At 40.1% G+C, this 25,433-nt stretch overlaps 2 protein-coding genes across 3 annotated transcripts; one reads left to right on the top strand and one right to left on the bottom strand.

The window, feature by feature from the left end:
* Nucleotides 1–1,251: 1,251 nt before the first annotated feature.
* LOC138210726 (prohibitin-2-like) lies at nt 1,252–14,048 on the bottom strand. Its single transcript, XM_069170015.1, has 10 exons — nt 13,999–14,048; nt 12,863–12,992; nt 12,188–12,272; nt 12,001–12,080; nt 11,163–11,347; nt 9,399–9,528; nt 8,445–8,548; nt 7,290–7,367; nt 5,247–5,323; nt 1,252–2,606 (listed from the first exon to the last, which is right to left on the bottom strand). The coding sequence occupies exons 1-10, from the start codon at nt 14,017–14,019 to the stop codon at nt 2,591–2,593; spliced, it is 906 nt and encodes a 301-aa protein (XP_069026116.1). The 5' UTR covers nt 14,020–14,048; the 3' UTR covers nt 1,252–2,590.
* Nucleotides 14,049–15,462: 1,414 nt separating this feature from the next.
* Nucleotides 15,463–25,076, top strand: LOC138210725 (CYFIP-related Rac1 interactor B-like). Of its 2 annotated transcripts, none has more exons than XM_069170013.1 (11): nt 15,463–15,596; nt 19,516–19,589; nt 19,884–20,005; nt 20,113–20,218; nt 20,642–20,778; nt 20,886–20,963; nt 21,191–21,307; nt 22,248–22,327; nt 22,459–22,585; nt 22,952–23,022; nt 23,132–25,076. In XM_069170013.1, the coding sequence occupies exons 2-11, from the start codon at nt 19,517–19,519 to the stop codon at nt 23,199–23,201; spliced, it is 981 nt and encodes a 326-aa protein (XP_069026114.1). In that variant the 5' UTR covers nt 15,463–15,596; nt 19,516; the 3' UTR covers nt 23,202–25,076. The 2 variants fall into 2 exon arrangements, with proteins under 2 accessions (XP_069026114.1, XP_069026115.1); XM_069170014.1 differs by lacking the exon at nt 15,463–15,596 and adding an exon at nt 15,966–16,022.
* The last annotated feature ends 357 nt before the right edge of the window (nt 25,077–25,433 follow it).

Below are 25,433 nucleotides of genomic sequence, written 5' to 3'. Positions count from 1 at the left end.
AAGTCGCTGCTTCTTCTTAGTTTTCTGGAAGTCCATCTGAAAATAATACCGTCATTAATTATTAAATAATCTTTAAAAAAAAAAAGAAGAAGCTGTTTTTGGGGGCGTGTCTGCTTGATTGACAGGCCTTATGACAGGTTTATGGGCTATCGGTGGGCGGGGCTTAGTATCGCCGGAGTTCCAATCAGATGGAGTCGGTCGTCAAAACAACTGCGTCATCAGCGGCACTTTTATCGTAATAAAAATAAATATAGATTAAAATTTTGACTTTTAATACTTTCATTCATGTAATCTTGATCTCGGCTTCCTACTCCCGTCTATAAATTGTCTCATAATGTCCCGCTGTTTTTTCGCCCCCCCCCATCATCGGACGTGTATTGTAACTGTTTGTTCAGTAAAAACAGGAACACGACACCAGATGCTGAACTGGTACTTCGGGGAAGTTTAGCTTCTTATAATTCAGACGGACGACACGCGTTCGCATGAATATTCACGAACCCGTCAAGTCGCGTGTTCAGATTCGGAGAGGAGGAAACGGTCGGCGAGTCCCATTTACATACAAGAAATATCACAGTCAAGGTGACCTCGCACTGCGATAATACACACAAATTATATCATATTATACAGATAACGTCAGAAGGACGTCTGCCCACTAAAAACGTACTTTTTAACTTAACTACCTGTATCTGACGGCTCATTACTTTCAGATTATGATTTGAATCTTGTGAAATTTTTTTTGGGGGGGGGGAGAAAGCAAAAAACAATCCCATGACCCCCTCACACTGATCCTGCGACCCCTTAGATGAGGTGCGAGCCCAAGGTTTGGAACCACTGTACTACACTAGCGATCTATAGATATATATATATTGATATATATATATATCTATAGATATATCTATAGATATTTCTAGATATATATCGATATATCTATATAGAGATATCTCTATATAGATATATATCTATATAGAGATATCTATATATATAGCTCTGAATTGTAAAGTCCATATAAAATTATAGATGGTCTGGATATATCTATATAGATATCTATATATATATATATATAGGGGTTCAGTTAAGATCTGAAAATGTGGCTTATTCAATTATTCATAACATAAAAAAAAAAAAAACTCAGGGAAATCCAGACCATCTATAATTTTATATGGACTTTACAATTCAGAGCCGAGTAACTTAAAGAAGACGTTAAAGAAGTAAATCAGATATATAACGGGAACAAAAATCATCCACGTCAGCTGAAGGTCTCCGAAAAACTCGAGATATTTATTCAGTATAAATTCTATTAGTGTTTCTGAAGCAAACAAACAAACAAACAGGCTTTTCATGAACACTCAGCTGTAACCAAGAAAACAGTGTGTGTGTGTGTGTGGTAACTGTACGAGGCGGCATACCGACATAAATTCTTGTCCGGCATTAACGATGGTGACTCAACAAGGTTTTAAAGCCGCGCTCAATGAAACGCTTATTTGAAAGTGTTACGAAACAGCAAAGCCGAGTCGCGCGGTCTTTGAACGCAGCGCTGACTCGTCGATATTGACGGGACTCACGAGAGCAACCGAAACTAATCTCGGTCACTTTTTTGTTTTGTTTTTTCAGCTGGATTTGAACATGATTCTGTATTTTCGGGAGGTTAAAGGAAAAGTTCAACATTTATTTGGGGGACGTGTTCGTCCAGTTGTTGTTTTTTTAGGGTTACGCCAACATTATTCAGAGGTTTTCCTCGTCTTGTTGCTCAAAACCTTCCAAAATGATCCCTTTTCTGACGCTTCTGAATAGTTACTATGATTAAATTGCTTCCTCGGCTGTTGTGATCGGTCAAAACATCCATCGGCATCTTAAACTTGTACTCCACGTACAAAAAGTGCCGCGCGGCTGTAGTTTACTCACAAGAAAATTACCAAAAATAAGACGTGCAAGTTAAACTATCTGTGAATGTGAAGTACGTTAAAAAAAAGAAAAATAACTCCTTCGACCGGATGATGGAGAAAAAAAAAAGCGTGTTGAAGACGGCTACGTTGTCGTATCGCAAATAAATATCGGGAGTTTTTAAAGTAACGATGTCTTCAGTTCGTCGGCCGGTACGACGAAGAGATCGATCGTCAGCGCACCCTGCTGGATAGATAAAATACTACAATCGACTGAGGAGGGAATTTATTCAGACGCGAGAGCGACATGTTCAATTGCAGATTAATGAAACAAGGTTTTGTGTTCTTTATCGTAAAGCAGCAGGATTTTTGTCCTTCATCTTTAAAAAAAAAATAAAATAAAATAAAAAAAAGAGACCGCAAACATCCACCGTTGATGACGAAACAGGAGAATCAGACTTTTTGTTTCCGGAAGCACCAGGAGGAACTTTTTCTTTTCTGCTCTACGTGTCGCTGGAGCTCGAGCGGATGTGGATCCTCAAGTCAAGAGTCAGTGTTTGGTGGCTTGTAAAACGTGACCGAGTCACAGAGAAACCTGGCGTGGAGACGGCCGAGAGACGAGAGACGAGAGACGAGAGACGACGGCGCTGGGAGAAGACCGGAGGGGTGAAACTGAAGGAATGACGACAAACCGGCCGGGAGGCGACTTCTCACTTCAACAGCAAACTGAAAAAGAAGATGAAAAGGAAAAATTACAACGATGTAATTATCGGCATTCAGTCAAATGATTGACGTTTTGACGACTTCTTCAGTTTTTGTCTGAGTCAGCAGTTTCGGTTGGATACGAGTTTCATCTGTGAGGTAACCAGGACACGCAGCACCAAGACTGGAAGCAGGGGGAAACTGTTAGCATAGCTTAGCACAATGACTGGAAGTAGGGGGAAACTGTTAGCCTAGCTTAGCACAAAGACTGGAAGTAGGGGGAAACTGTTAGCCTAGCTTAGCACAATGACTGGAAGTAGGGGGAAACTGTTAGCCTAGCTTAGCACAATGACAGGTAGTAGGGGGAAACCGTTATCCTAGCTTAGCACAAAGACCGGAAGCAGGGGGAAACTGTTAGCCTAGCTTAGCACAAAGACGAAGAAGGGGAAAAAAATGTTAGCTTAGCACTAAGACTAAAAGCAGGGGGAAACTGTTAGCTTAGCACCAAGACTGGAAGTAGGGGGAAACTGTTAGCATAGCTTAGCACAATGATTGGAAGTAGGGGGAACCTGTTAGCCTAGCTTAGCACAATGACAGGTAGTAGGGGGAAACCGTTATCCTAGCTTAGCACAAAGACCGGAAGCAGGGGGAAACTGTTAGCCTAGCTTAGCACAAAGACGAAGAAGGGGAAAAAATGTTGGCTTAGCACTAAGACTAAAAGCAGGGGGAAACTGTTAGCATAGCTTAGCACAATGACTGGAAGTAGGGGGAAACTGTTAGCCTAGCTGAGCACAAAGACGAAGAAGGGGGAAAAATGTTAGCTTAGCTTAGCACTAAGACTAAAAGCAGGGGGAAACTTTTAGCTTAGCACCAAGACTGGAAGTAGGGGGAAACTGTTAGCATAGCTTAGCACAATGATTGGAAGTAGGGGGAAACCGTTATCCTAGCTTAGCACAATGACGAAGTAGGGGGAAACTGTTAGCCTAGCTTAGCACAAAGACGAAGAAGGGGAAAAATGTTAGCTTAGCTTAGCACAAAGACCAGAAGCAGGGGGAAACTGTTAGGCTAGCTTAGCACAAAGACCAGAAGCAGGGGGAAACTGTTAGGCTAGCTTAGCACAATGACTGGAAGTAGGGGGGAAACCGTTATCCTAGCTTAGCACAAAGACCGGAAGCAGGGGGAAACTGTTAGCCTAGCTTAGCACAATGACTGGAAGTAGGGGGGAAACCGTTATCCTAGCTTAGCACAAAGACCGGAAGCAGGGGGAAACTGTTAGCCTAGCTTAGCACAATGACTAGAAGTAGGGGGAAACCGTTATCCTAGCTTAGCACAAAGACGAAAAGGAAAAATGTTAGCCTAGCTTAGCACAATGACCGGAAGTAGGGGGAACCTGTTAGCCTAGCTTAGCACTAAGACTAAAAGCAGGGGGAAACTGTTAGCTTAGCACAAAGACTGTAAGCAGGGGGGAAACCGTTAGCCTAGCTTAGCACAAAGACTGGAAACGGGGGAAACCGTTAGCCTGGCTCCATCAAACGGGAAAAATACACTTTCCAATAACGGCCTGTTTTACATGGTGTGGACTTAACCTGGCTCCGCCCACTTACTGCTCACAGGTTCAGTCTGATTATGGTCTGGAAACACTGCAAGCTGAACAAAGTTCAACTGATAATTTTCTAAAACAGTTTCTGTGCCGTCTATTTATTTCCGTCTCATTCTGGTGAACACAATAGGTAGGTAGGTATATACTTTATTAATCCCCGAGGGGAAATTTTTTTGCCACAGCAGCATACATACAGAAGCAATAATAGAAACAATAGAATAAAATAATAGAATAGAATAATATAATAGAAAAGCAATAAAATAAAATAGCAGTAAATAGCAGTAAAAAATATAAATATAAAATGCACAGTATATACAGTATATATACAGTACATTATACATCTACATATACAATATACAACAACCCAATAAACACAGTCAACATATATATATATATATGTATATATATACATACAGTACAGTATATATCTATATATATAATATACAAGCAACAATAATCTCAAGAGGGGAAATTCTCGGCGCGTGGACCGAAGAACGCAACAATTAGAATAATTAGCCTGCGTGTCCACAACTCGAGACGTTATCGGCCAATCACGAGGAAGATTTCACACCAAAGGTCAACGTCACCGCGACCTCACGACGTTCTGCACAAAGACTTCTCTGTCCGTCGTCGCTCGGCGTCGTGACGGAGGAACGGAGGCGGCGACGCCGAGCGACCTTTCGCCTTGAAAATTGAGTAGCTTTGCCGCAGCATCGTCCGTCGTCACGGCAACGACTTCGGCGATTCATATTTAAAAATCGGACAAATTCCTCCAAAGTCTTCGCCGTGTGTATATTTAAAAAAAAACAAAAGGAGTCTGAACAGCTCGACCGGTTCGGTGGGCGATTGTAGTTTGAACAAGAACGAAACGCGGAGCCGAGTCGGCGATTTTATTCATCAGGCGATATCGACGTTAACGTCCGCGTTTGAAAACAAAAACAAGACTTCATTAGGAAAAAAACAACAACCTCGAAGTCCCACTGCATGACCTCAGAGTTCGACTGCATCGTATTAAACCTCCCCCTCACCTCCCCCCTCCCCCCCCCCCCGCCCAGGAGACTCACTTGAAGCTGTCTCTGTCCTGCAGGTTGAGCACCAGGCTGTCTGAGTTCAGGTACACTTTGTTTTGGGACGTCGCCACCTGGAGGTCAAACACAAAAACACACACGTGAAAAGTGAGCGGGAGAGAAAACAACAGGTGGAAAAAGTTTGCGAGCGTGGCGGCCGGCCGGTCGGTCGGGTCGAGCCGCCGCCGCCGCCGCCGAGCACAATGGGAACATTGTTCGGCCTTCACAACACTGAGCTGATTCACAGCGGGGCGAGAGAGGCGCTCCACGCAGGGAACCGAACGCACGACGCGTCACACTCGGCCGCGAGGTCACGGCGTCGTATAAATAAAAAAAGAAAAGAAAGAAAGAAAGAAAAAAAGAGGCGCTCGTGAATGAATGCGATCAGTGATGCGGTCGCTCACGAGGTTCCTTATCTCAACATTAAAACCTCAAATCAGTTGCGATTAATTCATTTTAGACACTCGGTGTTTACGTTTGGTTTTTTTGTTTGTTTATGATCGGATTCCTTTTATTGACGAAAACATTTCTGGGTTTTGAACGTGTATTTTATTCAACGTGGACGTTCTGAACGCGACAGTTTTGATTGTAATAAGATATATTTTGACTTTTTTTTTTTTTCCCCTCTCCAAATCTATGAAGTAACTTTCTTCTGTTTGTGTTAAACGCTGCGTGTCTATGGAGGTAAAAGTTTTAATGTGCAATAAAAAGAAAAACATTCTCTGAAAACCATCATGAAAACATTCATTTAGACTGATTTCATGAATTTTTTACACTTTTTTTTTTTATATTCCAGCAGATTTGGCAGGAAACTTCTGCTTTTTGCAGATCATTAATAAAACTGTAAACTTTCTTTTTTTTTTGCTTGAACTCTTTTACCCTTCTTTTCCAAAAGCGTCTAAATCAACATTGTGACATTTATACGTTTTTTTTTTTGGAGGGGGGAGAAGGGGAATTAAAAAAATTATAATATCAACAATAAAACTTTAAAACTTTTCAGCTGGATTCGGCTCTGATTAGTGGATGTCAAAGGTCGGAGCAGAGAACAAGGAAAGAAAAGAAGAGGATTAGAGGATGAATCTTTTGTTTCGGTCTCGTGACGCCTTCACTGTTGGCATTCGTGTTCTTCTGGCGCCACCTAGTGGACGAGCTGTGCTGCAGCAGCATTGAACGGCACTGCAGAGTTCAACCAACCTCAACTTAAAACTCAAGTGTTTACAATGAAATGACTATTTAAATTTTAGAATTAAATAGTTTTGAGGCCTTTTAATTAAAAGGTTGAACTTCTGATATGTCTTTTTTTTTTTTTAGGGACTGCTGACGTCTGGGTTTGATAGATCTGGAATATTCCCAGATGTTAATTAAAATGGTTTATTTACATTTTTGAGCATCAGATAGAAAAAAACCACGAGCAGCCTGCTTGATAATTAAAGTAATTATCAGCAGCAGCCAAGAACATGTGTGACAACCTCGTCTGAATATTGCTCAAAGGAAGAAAAGATTTAGTAGAAACATTTGTGTTTTTCATCATATTCGAAAAAGAAAGTCAGGTATTTATTTACTTGCGACAGAACGAGCAGCACAAACATTAACGTGGCATCAATATGGATCAAAGAACAACCTGAGGCTAAATAATCCTGTTAATTCTGAAGGAATGGAAAATGCAAAATGACCACAAAGTGACACAAAGATAAACAGAGACATAAAAATAATGATAAAAAAATCAAACTAACTACAGAAAGATGCAAAATACTGAAGAAGAAACGGAAAATAAACACAAAGACGAGCAAAAATAGTCACAAATAGATTCAAAATGATGCAGAAACTAAAAACTTCACATGTCTGCTTCATTACATGTTCATCATATATCATAAGTGCATGCATTTGTGCTCATTTGTACACTTTGTGTTTTCCTGCTTGAGGGCTGAAGGTGGAAAGAAACGAGCAGCTAAGTCTGAGACAAACATACCAAAACAAACAAACAAAAGTCCCGGACAAATATCAAAAATAAACAAAACGACGGGTTGGGTGTTTTCTTACCGTCTTGGCGATGTTTTGCGCCGCCCGAATCCTCCTGAGTTTCAGGTAGCCCGGGTTCTTCGTCACGGCTTCGCCCAGCTGCAACACACACACACACACACACACACACACACACACACACACACACACACACACGGTTAGTGTATTCACAGGCGAGTACTGTTACAAACAGTCTCTCTCTCTCTGGGCGGAGACCAAATTAAAAAGGCTCGGCGGCGAGGATCAGGGCTGAAGGGCGTGTCGCCACGTGTCGCCGCGCCGGCCTCGACGTTTCTCACGCATGTTGACGAGCGAAGGGGGAAAAATAATTAGCGCATATTTGGATGAAGTGTTTGTTCAAGACGCTTCTGTTTCTCGCCACAATTCAACCACGGGTTCAAGCCGGGACAGGAATTCAGCCGAGGCGGAGCTCCGGAGGCGTTTTCTTGTTTTTAAAAAGAAGGTGGGTTTAATTGTGATATAAACCAGATAAATTACAGTTCGGCTTTCCGAGAGAAACCCCCCCCCCCCCCCCAAAAAAAAACACGACAACAGGGAGTTTATCTTTAACCAATGTTTTGCACAATCTCTTAAATGTACGACTTTTTTTTTTTTTTTTGACAGACCCTCGGGCAACGCCTGCCGATTGACATGCGATCGCGAAGCGGTCGGCCGGAAGTGTGAACCCGCTGGAATAATTCGATAATCTGAAGCCCGAACCCGACGTGATCGGGTCATGAATTACAAACTTGAGAGTTCAGACATTTAAAAAAAAAAAAAAAAAAAAAATTCTGACAGGTGGAGCATGAACATGAGCGACGATGTCTCGTTTCATTCGCTAACTTGAACAGGGAGAAAATAATTCCGAATGATAATAATAATAATAATAATAATAATAATAATTCAATCACGTGACTAATTCTACAGATATCTGCTGTAGTGGACCCGAGCAGCCCGCTGCTGTTTTTTGCATTTTAAGAAGTCGTTGAAAACCACCGTTTGAATTTTTAACAGTCTTTTTTTTTTTTTTTAAGTAAGTTAAAGCTAAAACAAATGTAAAAGAGTGTTCAGGACAATATCAGTTACAAAGTGAAGAACAAACAGCTTTTTCAGCAGACGATGATTTACATATGACATCACTTCCTCCGTCAGCTGGGACAGATGAGGTCAGCTTACCATCTTGGCAGCCTCAGCTTCTCCTTCAGCCTGAATGATCTTGTGTCTCTGGTCCTGTTTGGCCTTTTCCACATAAAACTGAGCTCGCTGCGCCTCCTGCTGGGCTGCAGAGGAACAACAACAACAGTCACATTATAAACTCAAACAAGAAGATCTTTAAACTACGCTGTAGGTCCTGAGACCGTAAATAAATATACATGCAGATTTTTTTTTTTTTAATGAATTTTTTTTTTAAAATCAGGGCTTCTGCACTGTTCAGAAAATTCAACTTAAAGGGAAACTTCAGTATCTTTCAATATGGACCTGGTTTTTTCATTCTTTTGTGTGAAAGTTTTTGGTGTTTTTTTTAATCGAAACTGGCAACTGGAAAATGACAACCAATCAGAGACAGAGCGTCCCTGCAGATCCAATCTACCATCAGCTGTTTAAAAAAAAAAAAAAAAAAAAAAAAAGCCTCCTATTATGCAATTTAATACAAATTTCAGTCATACAAGATACAAAAAAAAAAAAGTTGACCGGTGGAGTCAATAACGCTGACAGTTATTTATTAAAAAATCACGCTGTTGTTTTTTTTTTAAATAGTTTTTCTGTGTTACGACTGTATCCCTTTTTTTTTTAACCAGATGGTGCAGTCAAAGATTTTTAAAACATACACAACACAAGCAGGGTTGCATGATGTCAGTAAAATAGGAATTTAATAACAGGTGATGTAATTATTGATAAAAAAAAAAGAAAAGAAAAGAAAAGGCAGATTTAAAAATAATAATTAGTTTGGTCGTTCTTTAAAGCGCTGGGAAAAGCTTAGCGAGTGAACATTTAATCTAAAAGTTTAAAAATCACAAAATATGCGCTTCAAATTTGAAGAATTCACCACCGTGCTCGAATCTAAAACCCGACGGGAGGATTTAGAAAAATGTCGAGCAGTTATGAAGAGTTCCTCCTCCGTCTACTCACCGACTTGCTTGGCCTCCACGGCGGCGGTGTACTCTCGGCTGAAGCTGAGGTCGGTGATGGCCACGTCGTCCAGGATGATGTTGAAGTCTTTGGCTCGGTCGTACAGCTCTCGACGGATCAGCAGAGAAACCTGGAGGGACGACGCGTACGTACAACTCAGGGGAAACAACCACGAGATCATTTAAAGTCCACGTCACCAATTTACAAAAAAATAAAAAAATTGGCGCTCCTATAACTGGGAAAGGAGAAAAAAAAAAAAAAAAAAGTGACAAATTTCCCAGCAGGTCGCGATTTCGCAATCGTAGTAATTAACGCAAATTCAAGCAAGATCGGCAATATTTTGCGGGAGCTTGGAATTTGTTTTTATTTTATTTCGATGATTTAGGGATGTGCTGAAAAGTATTACGGCATAAAGTAGGTCTTTTCAAACAAAACTCGTTTTTATTAACAACAATAACTCCTCATTTACAAATCAGAAAGCATCTGCTCCTGTTTTTCTCATCACCAGATAAAACTCGGGGGGTGAAAAAATGGAAGCGATTACGTTAAATTAGTTTTATACACACTTCAAGTTGTAAGAGACTTTAAATTTTGCGCCTGCGTTGAATTAACATGAATTAATCAGCGTGTGAAGCTCTTATTTTGACAGCTGATGTAGTCCGTTTCCTATATTACAGTCAGACTGTCTGTTCTGTATTTCTGCGAGCGATGTCATTTTTATGATTTTTGTTTTGCAGCTGTTAGCTCTAAATTCAATAAATATATATATTTTTTTTAAAAGATTAGAACAAAAATATTTCTGTGATTTGCAGCATGATTATAATTAAAGGAAGTGATTACATATGTATTCCTTTATCAGGCAGTGATATTAATAAATAATATGAATACAAAAAAAAAATAAAAAAAATATTCTTTGTCTTGCAATTTTTTTCAAAGTTTATGCAAAAAAAAAAACTCACTTAAAACTGCAAAATATGTCGTAATTTTTTAACAAAATCCACCTAAAATAAATAAATCAAACATTTATGATCATGTTTTTTGTTAAATCAAGGAACGGCGGCGATACGTGAATAACGAGGCCGGAAGATTTACGAAGGAGTCGATCCATTTAAAGCCTCATAAAAGACGAGGAGGACGGTAGACGGGACAGAAGGTCAAAGTTCGTAGATCTCATTAAGGACTCTTCAAGCTGCTTTTTTTTTTTTTTTGGGACCAAATAGAAACCAGAGAAGACTTGTAAAAGCCTGAACAAGGATTTAAACTGGATAAAAATGGGATGTATTTATGTCGATGAAAAAACGATTACCGATTTCTAACTTTACTCCTCTGAGGAATCGTGCAAACCATTAAGATTAAACAAAAAATTTATCTCAAGGCTTTTCAAGTTTTATTTTAATATAAATGTTGGAAATGATTGCGCGAGTAAATCTATAATTTACCCGCTGAAAGGAACCAATTAAGTGCTTCAGGAAGATAGTTTTATGTCGACGAAGCACAGCAGTGAGAATTGATGTTTTTTCAAATTACACACGGTAAACAGAACAAAAGTGGATCCAGTATCGATCCCTGTGGAACTCCGCTTTTAAAAGATTAAAATGTTCACACAAGTGGGCGATACGAGTCAAAATAATTCAATATTTCAAGGTCTTTCTGTGATGACAGTATTCTTGAACTGACAAAATACTCCCCCCCAAAAAAAACAACAAAAAAAACAATTTTATTATTCATTTCAAGCGCGAACCGAGCGGCAGCCGGCGTTCGTACCTGCGCTCTCTGCGTGATGAGCTGCGAGGCGTTGAACTTCGCCACCACGCTCTTCAGCACCTCATTGACGATGGAGGGCAGCACGCGCTCGTCGTAGTCTTGTCCCAGCTGCTGGTAGAGGATGGGCAGGTTGGACGCCAGCGGCCGGGACAGAACTCGCAGCGTCAGGCTCACCATCTGGAGGTCTGGTTTATTCATATAAAGTTTATAACGGTTAATACAGATATTTTGGGGTTTAGACTGATGACAAAATAATAAAATAGACAAAAAAAAAAAAATAGCTTGAACTCTATCATATTATCATCAAACAGGCATTTTTTAAAGGCTTTTGTAAAAATATTTCCTGCCTTTTATTTTGGCAAAATTAGTTTTAAAGTAAAGTGATTCAGAGCTGCAACAATTAGTCGAGTAAACAATCAGTCAGAAAAATTATCTTTTTCAGCTTCTCAAATCGGAGTTTTAGACTTTCGAGGTTTAATCAAGAGATCAGATAAATCAATAATGATAAAAAAATAAAAAAATAAATAAATAAATATCTTAATTAAAACTCCAAACTTCTTGTCCAATGGAAAATATGACAATTTATCAACATTATTTATCTGTCTTTGGGGAATGAACCAAATTTTTTTCTGTTATAAAAAATGACTCTAAATAAATAAATTCAATCGGAAACATTTTGCTCAGTTGATGTAATAAAGCTGTAGTTGGTTTGACAGTTTAACGTTGAACAGGAAAATGTCTAATTTCTTCTATTAAACTTTCCGACAAAACCATCAGGTTTGATTTTTTTTTTTTTTAGGAGTTTAGTTTTTGCTGTTGAAGGGTGAAGCCGTCTGACCTTTGCTCCCAGTGAGCGAGGAGATCTTCCTGGGTCGGGCTCGGATGTCGTAGATGATGGGATACTGAAACCAGGGTATCCTGAACACCACAACAACAACAACAACAACAACAACAGAGAGGATGTGAGACGAGAATTAATGCGGTTCAGCTTGAGACAGTGAGGACAAAACAAAAACAAAAATCACCTGAAGTGGAGTCCCTCAGAGAGCACGGTGTCCATCTGCATCCCCCCGATCCTGTTGAAGACGATCGCTCGCTGTCCTCCCTCGACTGCGCACGGAGGAGATGAAAACCCAACGTTTTAGAAGCAAATCTGAACTTCAAACCCGACAAATCCCGTTTCAAAACAAACCGTCCCTCGCTCATCAAAGTTACAGTTTCGACTTCGATAAATACCGCAGTTTACGTGTAAAAAGAATTATTCATGTCGACTTTGCAGCAAATGTTTTTGCGCCTCAGAAGGTTCCCAGTAGAACTCGGTGTTGACGGTCTGACCCTGTGGGGAACGAATTCACGGGTGCACAACGTGAACAGACGCTGGAAACTAACCCGCTGCCCGACGTCGGTCACGTTCTGCTGGGCCCCTTTGTCGAGGCTCCGCCGTAATCCAGCGATTTTAAAAACAAAACAACCGACTAACAATAATTTCTTCGCCGCTTAAATGGTATAAACGGTTTTTCGTATCGCTGCTTCTCGCAAGTCAACTCAAGGTGACTTTATTTCCAAGTCTGCTTAAAAATCAGGTGTTTCTTCAACATTTTTTGGGGGGGTTTCAAACCACCGCAAAACCGAAGGAAACTCGAAAGATATGGTGTAGTATTGCAAAAAAATGTTTAAAAACAAAAGGCTCAGCGGACTACCTGTGTACGTGGCCTCCTTCACTCCGTACGCCACAGCTCCGGCACCGATCAGCAGTTTGAGTCCGAGTCCCGCACCCCGAGGTCCGGACGACATCCTGCCTGCGATCTGACGCAGCTGCTGCAGAAATCCCTGAAACACAAGCATCACCGGTTTCACAAGTCAGCTTGTGAAATGAAGTACTAATCTCCAAACGTGACCCACACTGTGGCAGTTTTTGGGTGAAAAAAAAAAGAACTAAAACGACTCCCACTTGTACTCCTTAATGATTAAAACATATTATGACACGACACTGGATGACCTTCACGGCTGGCTGGGTAACCACGATGAAGGTTGACACCTCCCAAAAACTTCACGAGGCCTGTTTCTAGTCAGATAAACATAATTATTTGTGGTTACAGGACAAACCAAACTGCCTTTGAAAGGTTGGCTGCATTTGGTGATTCCTGGGAAACAAGCAAATAAAGACACAGGTGAAAATAACTGATTATCTGTCTTTAATTTATGGACTCAAAACTTAAATTCGCCTCGGAGAAAATCCACAAAGCCACATGACTTTAACAGAATATAAAGGTATTTGTTTGCTTATGGAAAAGTGGTTTACTTTGCTTCTGGCGTAGCTGTCTGCACCTATGATGCTTTTTTTTTTTTGTCAAAAGTTAGGATGCTCAGTGGACTACACCGTATGCCGAATTGAAGAAGGGATTCCGGAACATTTAATCAACTTAATTGAAATTAATCTATCACGCGTGCACACGTGTAAACAGGCGAGGACGTGTTGATTTGCAAGATTTGTAAACGGACCCTGGCTTATCTGCGCAACTAGCGAGGCTGACTCATTGCAAAACTCGTGCAATATCAGCAAAACCAACATTAGTCAGCTTTAACAAAAATCTGCGACTTCTGTCTTCGTTGAAATAGCCGTGAATGTAACAAAGCTAACAGTACTATCGACTGTAACCTAGCTTACATCAGATTCAGCCGGACTCACGTGTCAAACTTTACGCTTTTTCTCCCCCCCTCCCCAAAAACGCCAATAAGAACCAACTGGCGTCCCGTTGGACACCAGTTGGTTAAACGGCGCAAAACGTGCCAAAAATACATCTAAGAACACAATTTAGAAGAAGAACACACTTACTGCAGGGTCCTTATTCGCCATGCTCGTCCTCTTTGCCTGTTGATTATTAAAAAAAACAAGCGAAGAAGAGAGCCAAGGTCACGCGTGATGACGCATTTCCGTGCGCAAAAGGCACCATGGGAAATGTAGGATTCGCGTCCGTGAGAGACTACATTGTGTTTACGATAAAGAATACAGGAATTTCTGGTATTTTTGTATTAAATCTGGTTTTAAAATAAATAAAAAACACATTATTGATGATAAATAAACAGAAGTTTTCAGTGATTAAATGTCACAGCTGTGCTCGGTTTAAAAAAAACAACATGTTTGATACTAAACTCCTGATTAGGAGACATCGAGTCAAATTGGTCAAAATAAAGAGACATAAAGTTCAAATTATCAAGTTTTCACTCAACTCAATGAGACACTATATATTATGATCGTTCAAGAGGATCAGTTTAATATTTGACTTTTAATGTCAAATTATGAGACGCACAAAAACAATTCTAACTTGGAAATTCGGACAGTGACATTTTAATGAAACTGTATCACCTTTCAATTAAAAATTATGATGGACGATGTTGAAATTATGACTTTGTAAATCCAAATTATGCTTCGATAAATGAAAATTTCTTAAGAAAGATCATGAGCTGAAAACTGGGTATTATCTCAAATACTATTTGTGAAATTACAAAAACACTTGTTTTTTTAAGATTACCAAATTATAACATTATGACCTACTGAATAAAAATGAGGACTTTTAAAGTCAGAATTAGGAGATAGTAAGCGAAAAATAAATATTTAAAAATAGAAATATAACATTGTAAAATAATATTCTATAAATCGAGATCTTGAGGTGCTGCAATTTAGATTAGAAGACAATAATGGGGATTTTGTGACGTTTCAAGTCAAGATGAAGAGACAAAAACCTCAAATCATAACTTCCAACTCAACATTGTGACGTACTAATTAAAAATTCATGACTTTTATAGTCAGGAACATGATATTGAGTTGAATTTGATGACATGCCTGATCACATTGCAGCTTGTAATGTCAATATTAGCACTTTTTCAAACATAATTAAAGTTGGAGTCCAATGTCAAACTTCATAGACGATGATTAAAATAATGATTTCATAATTTTGATTTATCTTATAAATATGACAATGAAAATCCAAACATTTTGCTATTGTTTTTTTTTTTTTTTTTTACTCCAAAACTTTAAATACTTGAAGTAGACTCTTTTTGACTTGCATGGATTGACAACTCTTCCTCTCCTCCGTGGTCTTCCTCAGCTTCCTCCTTCCTCTCCGTCTCTGCGTTTAGTTGCAGTAGACGTTCTTCAAGGTTGCCTCCGTCGGCCGACCTCGTGGGGTTGCAGTTGCAGTTGCGGTTGCTGCGCTCGGCAGGCGCCGTCCGCTGATTGGCTCCGTGCTCAGTTCCTCCTGAGAAGATCACTCCTTTTATAGTTAACGGCGCGCCGAGCGGCGCTTTTTCCGGGTTCACAGTCACTCAGCATGTAGAGGAGGCGGACCGCCGGGAAGACACCTGGACGCACCGAGGAGCCCCCCGGTAGACACGGCATCGATCCGCGGATATCGATCAGTTTATCAGTGAAAGGTGAGGAGCGGCTGGGGAAGGGAGGGAGGGAGGAGGAGGAGGGGGTGAGGGTGGTGGTGGCTGTGTTCCGGGTAGAGAGTGGATGGGAGGAGGGGGGGGTGGGGGCTGGTGGAGTCAGAGGGGAGGGGAGGGGAGGGTGGTCGGATCGGTCCTCTCTGGGTGGATCCTGGTCTCAGATCAGACATGTCAGGTCCTGCAGACCGCAGTAGACGCACCAGGAAAACTCTGCAGTCCGACTTCAGGGTTCAAAGTTCAGCAGCACTTTTTGTTTTTCTGCCCGCAGCCTGAAGTCCGGAAGGCGCAGTTTACCTCTTTTTTTTTTTTTTTTTTTTTTTATTATTATTATTTGTATTACTGCTCTGAGATCAGATCGTCGAAACATCCCCCCCCCCTCCCCTCAAACATCACCAGCGGTTCAACCTGAAGGTACGTGACGTTCACCGACAAAAAAACAACAACATATGAATCCGTGCTTGTGCGTAAAAAGCAGCCAAAGTGCCGCGTATTTTACACCCCGGAACAGCCCGGAGCTACTTGAACTACTGGCGAGGGGTTTCCGTTTTTTTGTGTGTGTGTGTGTGTGTGCGTGTGTTTTTGTTTTAACCCAGCTTTACTCTGTCAGAGCTGCACGGAGATGATGCGAGAAGCTCCCTCGGATCAATATCACGTATTGACAATCACTGGTGGAAGGAGGATGTACGCAGAATTATGCACGTATAGATCTCACAATAAGAAGAATAAAAGCGCAGACAAAGCGAGCAGCAGCATGCACCGCCTAAAAATAAGCATCAGAAGTGAAAGAAGTAGCTTCAGGAAACCGTTTGATGTGTGAGCAGGATTTTCATGCTGTCTGTTTTAATCTGCAGCAGAGCCTCGTGTTTTAGTGCAAAACCTGACACATATAATGTACCAAAAAAAAAAGAAAAGAGCATTTACACTTAGTCTTAATTTAACTGGAGCCAGAACAACATGGTAATCTGGGACATGAATATTCAGCAGCAGGGGAGGAAGTAGATGCTTCACCTCCTTAAATAGAGTAAGATAATCACTTATTATAGAGTTCCTTATACTGCATGTTATAATTCAACAGGCAGAAGTTTAACTTGCAAACATGTTGAGAGTTGATTAATCACCATTTCAATTAAACAAAAAACACGTTTGTCGTTTCAGTTTCTTCGGGGCATTTCTGCTTTTCTTGATTTTGTGTGAACCGAATGTCCCTTTTTTTGCTTTTAGTCAAAACAAAACAAGATGTTTAAAGTCGTCGTGTCGGACTCTGCTGACTCTCTGCTCTAAAAACGTTACAGGCCGAATGATCGATGGAGAAAGTAATGAGCACGTAATGAAAACAACTAGAGCTGCAAAACAACAACATTATTTTCCTCATGGATTTATCTGACGATCGTTTTCTCGATCCATCGATCGGACGTTTGGTCTTTAAAGTGTCCGAAAATGGCGAAAAATGGTCGACCAGTGTTTCCCAAAGTGCAGCCTGACATGCCCACAATCAGAACATATTCAGTTTATCATCATAAAGGAGTAAAAGAACCATAAAAATCTTCACATTTCAGAAGCTGCAATCAGAGAATTTGATCATTTATGAAACGTCTCAAAGAGTCGGCGATTCATTTTCTGTTGGAAGAATATTTCAGATTGTTTACTTGATTAAAAGTCATTTCAACACAGTTAAAACGCTTCCTTACAGGTTAAAGTCCCGGTTTAAAAAAAACAAAAAACTTCAGGGAAGGAAAAGTACATTAACTTAAAAAGTATCGCAAGTAACGGCAGAGCGTCAATGCTGATCCACATTAATACACACACCTGTCCACTAGAGGGAGTCGGTGTCACCAAAGATGTGCAAAACTCCAAAAAACAAAACTTTAATCGCATACTTTTTCTCTTCTTTCAGTTCGTACTGCAGGTTCCTTTTATGAAGTATGTTTGCGTGCAGTTTCCTCATTCGTGGACAAATGAAGTTTGACCTTCTTGGCCAACATTAGAAGTAAAAGGCTAAAAGGATGCGATTTGGAACCAGCGCCACACTTAATGTTACACTTCTTTTTTGATGCCTCTTCTTCTTCATCCTTTACAACAGAACAAAAATCAGAAAGTAAAAAGAGCAACTTTAACTGTTTGTCAGATTGAACATAATAACTGGAGTTTATTTCCTCAATGAGCGCTGAGCGTGTTTTATTTATGGTAACAGAACTTTATTTCAAACACCAAGCAAATGCAAAAAAAAAGTAGAAGAACTCGTGGGGAGTTTTTTTTTTTTTCACACTCTCACATCTCATTTCTGTCTGACCTTTAAAAAAGAAAATACTGTTTTGAAAAACACGTTACTTTTCATTCTGACCATTTAAAAGGAATCACCAAGTGTAGAGATTTTAAACGACTTTTAAAAAGAAAGAAAAACGCGGTCGCGTCTCTTCGCTTTTTCTGCTGCGTTTGTGCATTTAAACAACGAAACAATATTTTTACACACCTTGAACGTCTCCACGAGAAGTAATTATGTAAAGATCGTTTGTGTCGGTGGCCGTGTCATTTTCTTTAATCTCAGTTTCGCTTCTCGACGGCTTCACGGTTTGTTAAACCGCCACTTAATGACAATTTCAACTTTTGAGTGCAGTTTGTGCTGAAAAACGGTAGAAAGTTTAAATGCAGAGAAAGTCGTCAATAATGTGCTGAAATCAACCTGAAATCTGCACAGAGAGCGTCAAAAATGCCTTAAATACGGGAGTTAGTTACGTCAGAGCGATAATCACTGAGAATTTAAGGACATTTAGGGGATAAAATAAAGTGTCTTAGTGCCATTGATGCTTTTTCGAACTCAGTATTTTGTGAGCCGGATCTGTTTTCTGTGCAGCGCGGCGTTATTGGTTGTTGTTTTTTTTTACACGCTCACCTGACCCCAACTCGGTTTGCTTTACTTCCTCTGTTTTAAATTTAGGCCGAACTTTCAGAGACTTCATCACTTCCTCTTTTTCACCGTTTCTTTTTTTTTTCAACGAGAGGGCACACCGCTCGCACTTCGGGCTGCAGGAGGCAAAACCTCGACGAAGCCGCAGCTCGAATTTATCTTCAGCCTCCCCTGACGCGCAGCAGCCTGAACTTAAAAGTGTCTCGATATGAAACGTACTCTGAGTCACTATGTTGATCTTGAAAACTGAAAATAATGATAATAAAAAGGTACGAAGGTGGGGTTTTTTTCTGTCTTTAATATACAAGCAAAACAGTTTTGAGAGTAAATTTCTCACACTGCAAGCCCCCCCAAAAAAAAAAAGTTTTAATGTACAAATATTTGACCTGACAAAAAATATTTTGGACTCAAGGTCACAATCTGTACCGATCATCCATCAAACGTTTAAATACATCTGCCTGCATCTGTTCAAATGAACCTTCAGTATTATTCATTGAAAGAGAGTCTGACACGGCAGAGCTTTTACTTTGAAAATCCCCGTCCATGCGTCTGTTTCGTTTTAATAAGCAGAAGTTAAAAAGGTAAATTATCACTTAAAACCCTCAAATCTTCTCATGAAAAACTTGAATTTTAGCTTTCAAAAGAAAATAGAAGTAAAAAAAAACAACAAAAAAGTGTATTTCCTCCTTTTATGTTCAGTGAATCTGTCGTTAACTTCAGGCGTCAAGAATAAATCCAGCTTCATTGTTCTGCTGTCGACTATTAAAGCTTTAATCTTGTCGATTTTTCTTTAAAAACTGTTGATGAAGTTTAATTTTCTCTGACGAGTTTGTGGCACAAAGTCTTTTTTATTTATTTTTAATTTTTTTTATGCATATAGTTTTGATGTTTCCGACCGAGGAGCGCGGCTCCGTTAAACACGCCTGCGCTGCGTTTAATCAGCTCTTCTGTATTTGTTTCGTCACGTCTGATTGTATTTCCCGCGTGTCGTTCAAACAGCATGGGGAACCTGATCAAGGTGTTGACCAGAGACATCGACAACAACGGGGGAAACTTCTTCCTGGACTTTGAGAGTAAGACGCGCAAAAACACACACAATCCGACACGCACAGTTCATCCTTCGCCTCGTAGAAAAAGCTAAATCTCTTCAGGAGTCGAACTCTTTACCGAAAAGGTGCACGTGAGATTAAAAAAAATAAAAAATAAAAATGGGGGCGACGATGCTTTTTATTCTGCACGTTGTGCGATTTTGAACGCACCTTTTTAAAAAGGAGCGGCGGCCGGACGCGACGGACCGCGCGCGATCGTTCCTCCCGAGTTGGCAGAGAGCGCGTTTGACCTTTGACCTCGCGTATCCCCACCCCCAGATGCTCAGCCCTCGCAGTCGGAGACGGAGATGTGGGAGACGGTGAACCAGGTGCTGACGGAGGCTCGGGTCGTCCTGGACGACCTGCAGGCGTACCAAGGAGCGGGAGAGGAGATCCGGCAGGTGAACCTGAGGGCAGCAATCAATAACCGTCTTATATTAGAAGATGATGTACGACCGACTGATGTGTGTGTGTGTGTGTGTGTGTGTGTGTGTGTGTGTGTGTTCAGGCCATCCAGAGTCCCGGTGTGGAGGGTGTTCAGGAGAAGGCCTGGTCCGCTGTCGTTCCTCTGGTCATTAAACTCAAAACTTTCTACGAGTTCTCACAGAAGCTCGGTAAGAATCGGTCGGTCGGTCTGTCCTTCAAATTTTAATACTCGAGTCAAAGTACGAATACTACAATTAAAAAAAAAAAAAAATTCTCGATTACTCGTAAAAGTTTTGCATTTCAAATCCCACTGAAGGAAAAGTACACAAGTAAAATCAGCTACAATTTATTTAAAGTATAAAAAGCAAATTACATATTTTTGGTACAAACCCAATTTCCCAAAAAGTCAATAAAAACACAACGCAATGATTTGCAAATCACACGAACCAATATTTTGGGGGACATGTTATATATATATACATATATATATATATATAAAAATGCTTACTGTGAATTTGACTTGTCTATTTGCAATCAAATATGGGGTCATACAAACGGTAGCGTTTAGTGTCATCGGTGCTTCTTACCTTAAAGTTCGTGTCCCCCGTCAGAGTCCAGTCTGCAGTGTCTCCTGGACGTCCTCACCAGCTCCGGCTCAACTCCCACGCAGCACCTGGAGCAGAAGCAGGCTCTGGCCCGTCAGTTCGCCCACATCCTGCACTTCACGCTGCGCTTCGACGAGCTCAAGGTTCCTCCTCCTCCTCCTCCTCCTCCTCTTCTTCGTCCTACCCTTCTCCTGCTCCCAACCCTCCTCCTTCGTGTTCTTCATCCATTTTCTTTTTTTATGTTCTTCAGATGACCAACCCCGCCATCCAGAACGACTTCAGCTACTACCGCCGGACCATCAGCCGCATGCGGATCAACAACCTGTCGGTAAGACGCGAAAAAAAAAAAAAAAAATTATAAATGGGTCAAAACTGTTCAATGAGATCAAAATAAATGGAAAATAAGTGATCAAAAAGGAGATATATATATTTTTTTACATATATATATATGGGAAAAAAAAAAGGTGTCATTAAAACGCCAACGGAGGAAGATGATGCTTGAGTTTCAGGTCCACGTGATTTGGTTTCCACGGCAACCTGTGCTTTTTATTCCAGGCCGGCGCGGGCGGCGAGGTCAACAACGAGCTGGCCAATCGGATGTCTCTGTTCTACGCCAGCGCCACGCCGATGCTGAAGACGCTAAGCGACGCCACGTCGAAGTTCGTCTCAGACGTGAGTTTCATCGTACGGTTTCTTTATATTTTTTGGGGGCGATTCGTGCATTTAATTTATTCTTTGTTATACTGCTTACTTCACTAAAAGTACCACCGTGATCGCACACTGTGAAAGCACTCCCGCAACTAAAATGTTGCTGAAATAAAAGTGTAATCAGGAAAATGGATTTTAGGTTTGAGAAGGAATAAATGCAGAATATTTTATGTAATCTGAGTGATATTAATTATTCTATATTTTATGAATCAATTGTTTGGTTTGGTTTGGGAAAAAAAAAAGTGTTATCACAGTCACCAAAAGTTACATCGTCACAATGCTTCGTTTATCTTACAAATGATCCAAACCTCAAAATCATTAAAAGATTAATTCAAGGATTTAATAAGAAAAGCTGAAAGTTTAGAAGCTGGAAAGATGAAATATTTGACATTTTTAACATTTTCAACAAATTAATTATCAATTAATTTTGTGTCCATCCTGTGCTTAATTAATGAATACATGCATCAGATGAGCTGTTCATTCATTCACAGTGTGTACAACATTAGTGTGTTTCTTCTTGTTGTTGTGGTTGTTGACAAAAATACAAACAAACAGGAAACATAATTCTCCTGCTAATGTACATCATGAACAGGTTTTTATATATATATATATATATATTTGTAATGACTATTCCAGCCTGTAGGGGGCCGCTGGCAGAACATTGAAATGTTTTTTTTTTGTTTTATTTTCCACAAACCACCAGCAGAGGGCGCCCTCAGTACATTTTACTGAAACAACACAGCAGAGTCAATGCCTTCGATATTTAACAAACTGACTCATTGGACGGCAAAACCCGTTTCTAACATGCATGTTGAACGAGCCGTAAAGATTTTGACACTTGTTCACCTGCAGTGCTTTTTTTTAATTGAACTTTATTGACATTGTTGTTGTTGTTGTTGTCCAGAATCCGGACTTGCCTATTGAAAACACGACAGACTGTCTGAGCACGATGGCCTGTGTGTGTAAAGTGATGCTGGAGACGCCGTGAGTCCTGACGTGTTCCTGAACGCACCATCATCATCATCTTTATGACACAGCACTTTGACTCTCTGTGTATGTGTGTGTGTGTGTGTGTGTGTGTGTGTGTGTGTGTGTGTGTGTGTGTGTGTGTTCAGGGAGTACCGCAGTCGTTTCAACAGCGAGGAGACGGTGTTGTTCTGCCTCCGCGTGATGGTCGGCGTCATCATCCTGTACGACCACGTTCACCCAGCTGGAGCCTTCGTCAAGACCTCCAATATAGACGTGTGTTAACGAGACACACACACACACACACACACACACACACACACACACACACACACACACACACACACACACACATTCAGTTTGAGGGGGGGTATGTGATGCCTTCAGGGGACAGTTGGCCATTTTTAAGCAGCTCTGTTGGGAGATTTAAGAGATGAATTTGATTTTTTTCTTAAAGCATGCAGTAAATGATCTTATACAGTTTAAAGATCCGCTTTTATATTTCATTAAAAAAAAAGTCATCCTAACTCCCAAATGACAAAAAAAAACCAAAATCATCTGGAAAGGAAGAAAATTCTGACTTCCTGTTTCGGGATAAGCGAGCTTTTTTTTTTTTTTTTTTGTCGTTGTTTTTGTGTTTAGATGAAAGGCTGCATCAGAGTGCTGAAGGACCAGCCGCCCAGCAGCGTGGAGGGTTTACTCAACGCTCTCAGGTCCGTAAAACCTCCGCAAACACAAACTCTTAACAGATGGGGGGGGGGGGAAGAAAAACAACAAAAAAACAGCCCGCTCGAATTAAACTGCCCCTTCCACCCCTTGCAGGTACACGACCAAACATCTGAACGATGAGACTACCTCCAAGCAGATCAAAAACATGCTGCTGCCAAATTAAACCCCCGAGCACTGAAACTGGAACGACGCAGGGATAGACGGGAAAGTGTTTTGGTCCAAAAAATTTCAAAAGAACTACTGAAAAAAACCTGTGGCGAAATATTTCTTTTGTGATTGTTTTCTTCTTTTTTTTTTTAAATTGTCATTTTGAAAAAAAACAAACTATTTTTGTTGTTTAATAATAAAAAAAAAAAAAAAAAATTAAAAAAAGAATAGGAGACAGAAACCAAGAAAAGTTGCAGTAAAAAAAAATATTTCAAAAAAATCAGCTGTTGGGCTCATCGTTGCCTTCAGGTCGTGTTGGATTTACAAGTGATATTTATTCTACCACCTAGTGGACATCAACAGTAGAACGCTCGACTTTTCACTGAGGGAATTTGTATTTTTTTAACTTGTTGGTACAAACAAAAACCTCCGTCAAACTTTTAAAGGAAAACTATTGTTCATCACAACTTGGATTATATTTCTGTAACTCCAGACATCAGTTTTATTAGTTATGATACAGTTTTACAAATAAGTTTGACTATCAAGCAGTTTTATTTTTCCTTATCCTTCACCAAGGAATTTGTAATCCTGACCTCGGGGGGGTTTCCCGTGGTTTTGTTTTCCCAAAGCACATGACACCGATACGCTTCCCTCTAGTGGACGGGCGTGTGTATTACACGCTTTGCCGTGATACCGGGTTGGTGGTTAGCTTATGTTCAAGTCAAAGAACACCCTCGCAGTCCTGATGAAGCAGATTTTTTTTTTTTTTGAGTGTTAAACTCACAATCGATAAAAATCAAAGGATTTTTTTTTTCAGACGTGTAGACGAAAATACGATCTTATAAAATAGGTTTTCAGAGGATTGAAGCAAAATATCTCTGCAATTAATTGAACAGCGGACGAAATCTACTGCCACACAGATATGTACGATAATAAAACTCAAGTTCTGATGCAGTATAGTTTTCCATCAACTGTTTTTAAGCACATAAAGAAACAGCTGCATGTCAAATAAAGCCTCAATCTGAAATTTTAGGTTAGCCGAACGTGACGTAGGTCGCAGCCGTAACCGATCTAACCACATCGAGGAAACTGATTCGGTATCGTAGTTTGAAACAGTGAAGAAGAAAAAAAAAAAATTGCAATTAATATTTAAGTTGTACGGTACGAGCCTTTACGTTTTTAGACGAGCTGGCGGAAAAAAAAAACCTGCCAGAATTAAGACGCTCTTTGGGACACTTTGGGAATTATTTTGTCTTTGTCGTATTAACAAGTTCTGGATCTTACTGACGGCGCTCACTTCTCAAAAAAAAAAAATTAAAAAAAAATCAAGCACAATTAAAGCAGTTCCCGGTGTTCGACCGTCGGGTTTAAAAAGCTCTGGAGACATTTTTTTTTTTTTTTTTTTAGAAACGGCCAATTGTGCCTCAGAAAACCAGCTGTTGGTGTATTACTCGGTTTTCGATCGCAAACCAGAAAAAAAAAGAAAATATATATATAATTGTAACCTTTTTTTTATATATATTTTTTTAAACCCAGTTGAGTTTGATTGTCAGTTAAAAGTCGACTGAGCTGCCTGTACGGGAGGAAAACCACCGAAAAACTGAGCGTGTTTTACTTATTTGGGGGACGGTTGGGAATCAGCTGATAAAAGAACCACTGTGACGAAGTTAATGCGGTACTGATATGAGGGGAAACCTCAGACTGACGTGGACTTTACCTCTCTAGACATTTGAACTGATGTGATCAGTGGGACGGCCGACTGGAACTTTGACGAGCTTATTATTTGTTTGGCTTTGTATGTCAGCGCTGCGAGTATCAGGGATTGTATGGCATTAAGTGTTTTAAACCATGTCTGTGTTTTCCAAAATAAAGATTTTAAGTTTTTAAGAAACATCCGTCTCGTGATTTGTTTGATAATAAATAATCAAACAATAATAAGAAATCCGGTTCGAATAAGCTCGGCAGAGCAGGAAATAAAAACAAAATTAGAAATTAAAAACTATAACTACAGCCGGAAAAAGGAAAATCTCAGACCTTGACCTGCTTTCTCAGAAGTAAACCGATGATACAGCCTCATGGACGTACACACTTCCTCCAGCGGAGTCCCACAAGGATCCATCTTTAATCCCCTTTTTATTCTATATATGCTACTTGCTTGCATCTCTGTGCCAATTCAAATAATTAATTTTTTGCTTATATCTGAATATTGAATATTAAATGGCAGGTAAACTGCAGCGTTTCCGCTTCA

The sequence above is a fragment of the Embiotoca jacksoni genome, unplaced genomic scaffold, assembly GCF_022577435.1.
Source record: "Embiotoca jacksoni isolate LCO1_2020_lvr unplaced genomic scaffold, fEmbJac1.0.p SCAF_48, whole genome shotgun sequence".
NCBI lineage: Eukaryota > Metazoa > Chordata > Actinopteri > Embiotocidae > Embiotoca > Embiotoca jacksoni.
This window is presented reverse-complemented; position numbering and strand designations above follow the sequence as displayed.

Bases quoted from the DNA above. Each gene is read 5' to 3' on its own strand.
- LOC138210726 (XM_069170015.1), bottom strand. From the start codon at position 14,019: ATGGCGAATAAGGACCCTGCA. The intron at 9,529-11,162 runs GTACGAACGCCG...TCGTCCCTCCAG, and splicing joins TCATCACGCAGAGAGCGCAG to GTTTCTCTGCTGATCCGTCG. The intron at 8,549-9,398 runs GTGAGTAGACGG...GTTCCTCTGCAG, and splicing joins CGTGGAGGCCAAGCAAGTCG to CCCAGCAGGAGGCGCAGCGA.
- LOC138210725 (XM_069170013.1), top strand. From the start codon at position 19,517: ATGGGGAACCTGATCAAGGTGTTGACCAGAGACATCGACAACAACGGG. The intron at 20,006-20,112 runs GTGAACCTGAGG...GTGTGTGTTCAG, and splicing joins CGGGAGAGGAGATCCGGCAG to GCCATCCAGAGTCCCGGTGT. The intron at 22,586-22,951 runs GTGTGTTAACGA...TTTTGTGTTTAG, and splicing joins TCAAGACCTCCAATATAGAC to ATGAAAGGCTGCATCAGAGT.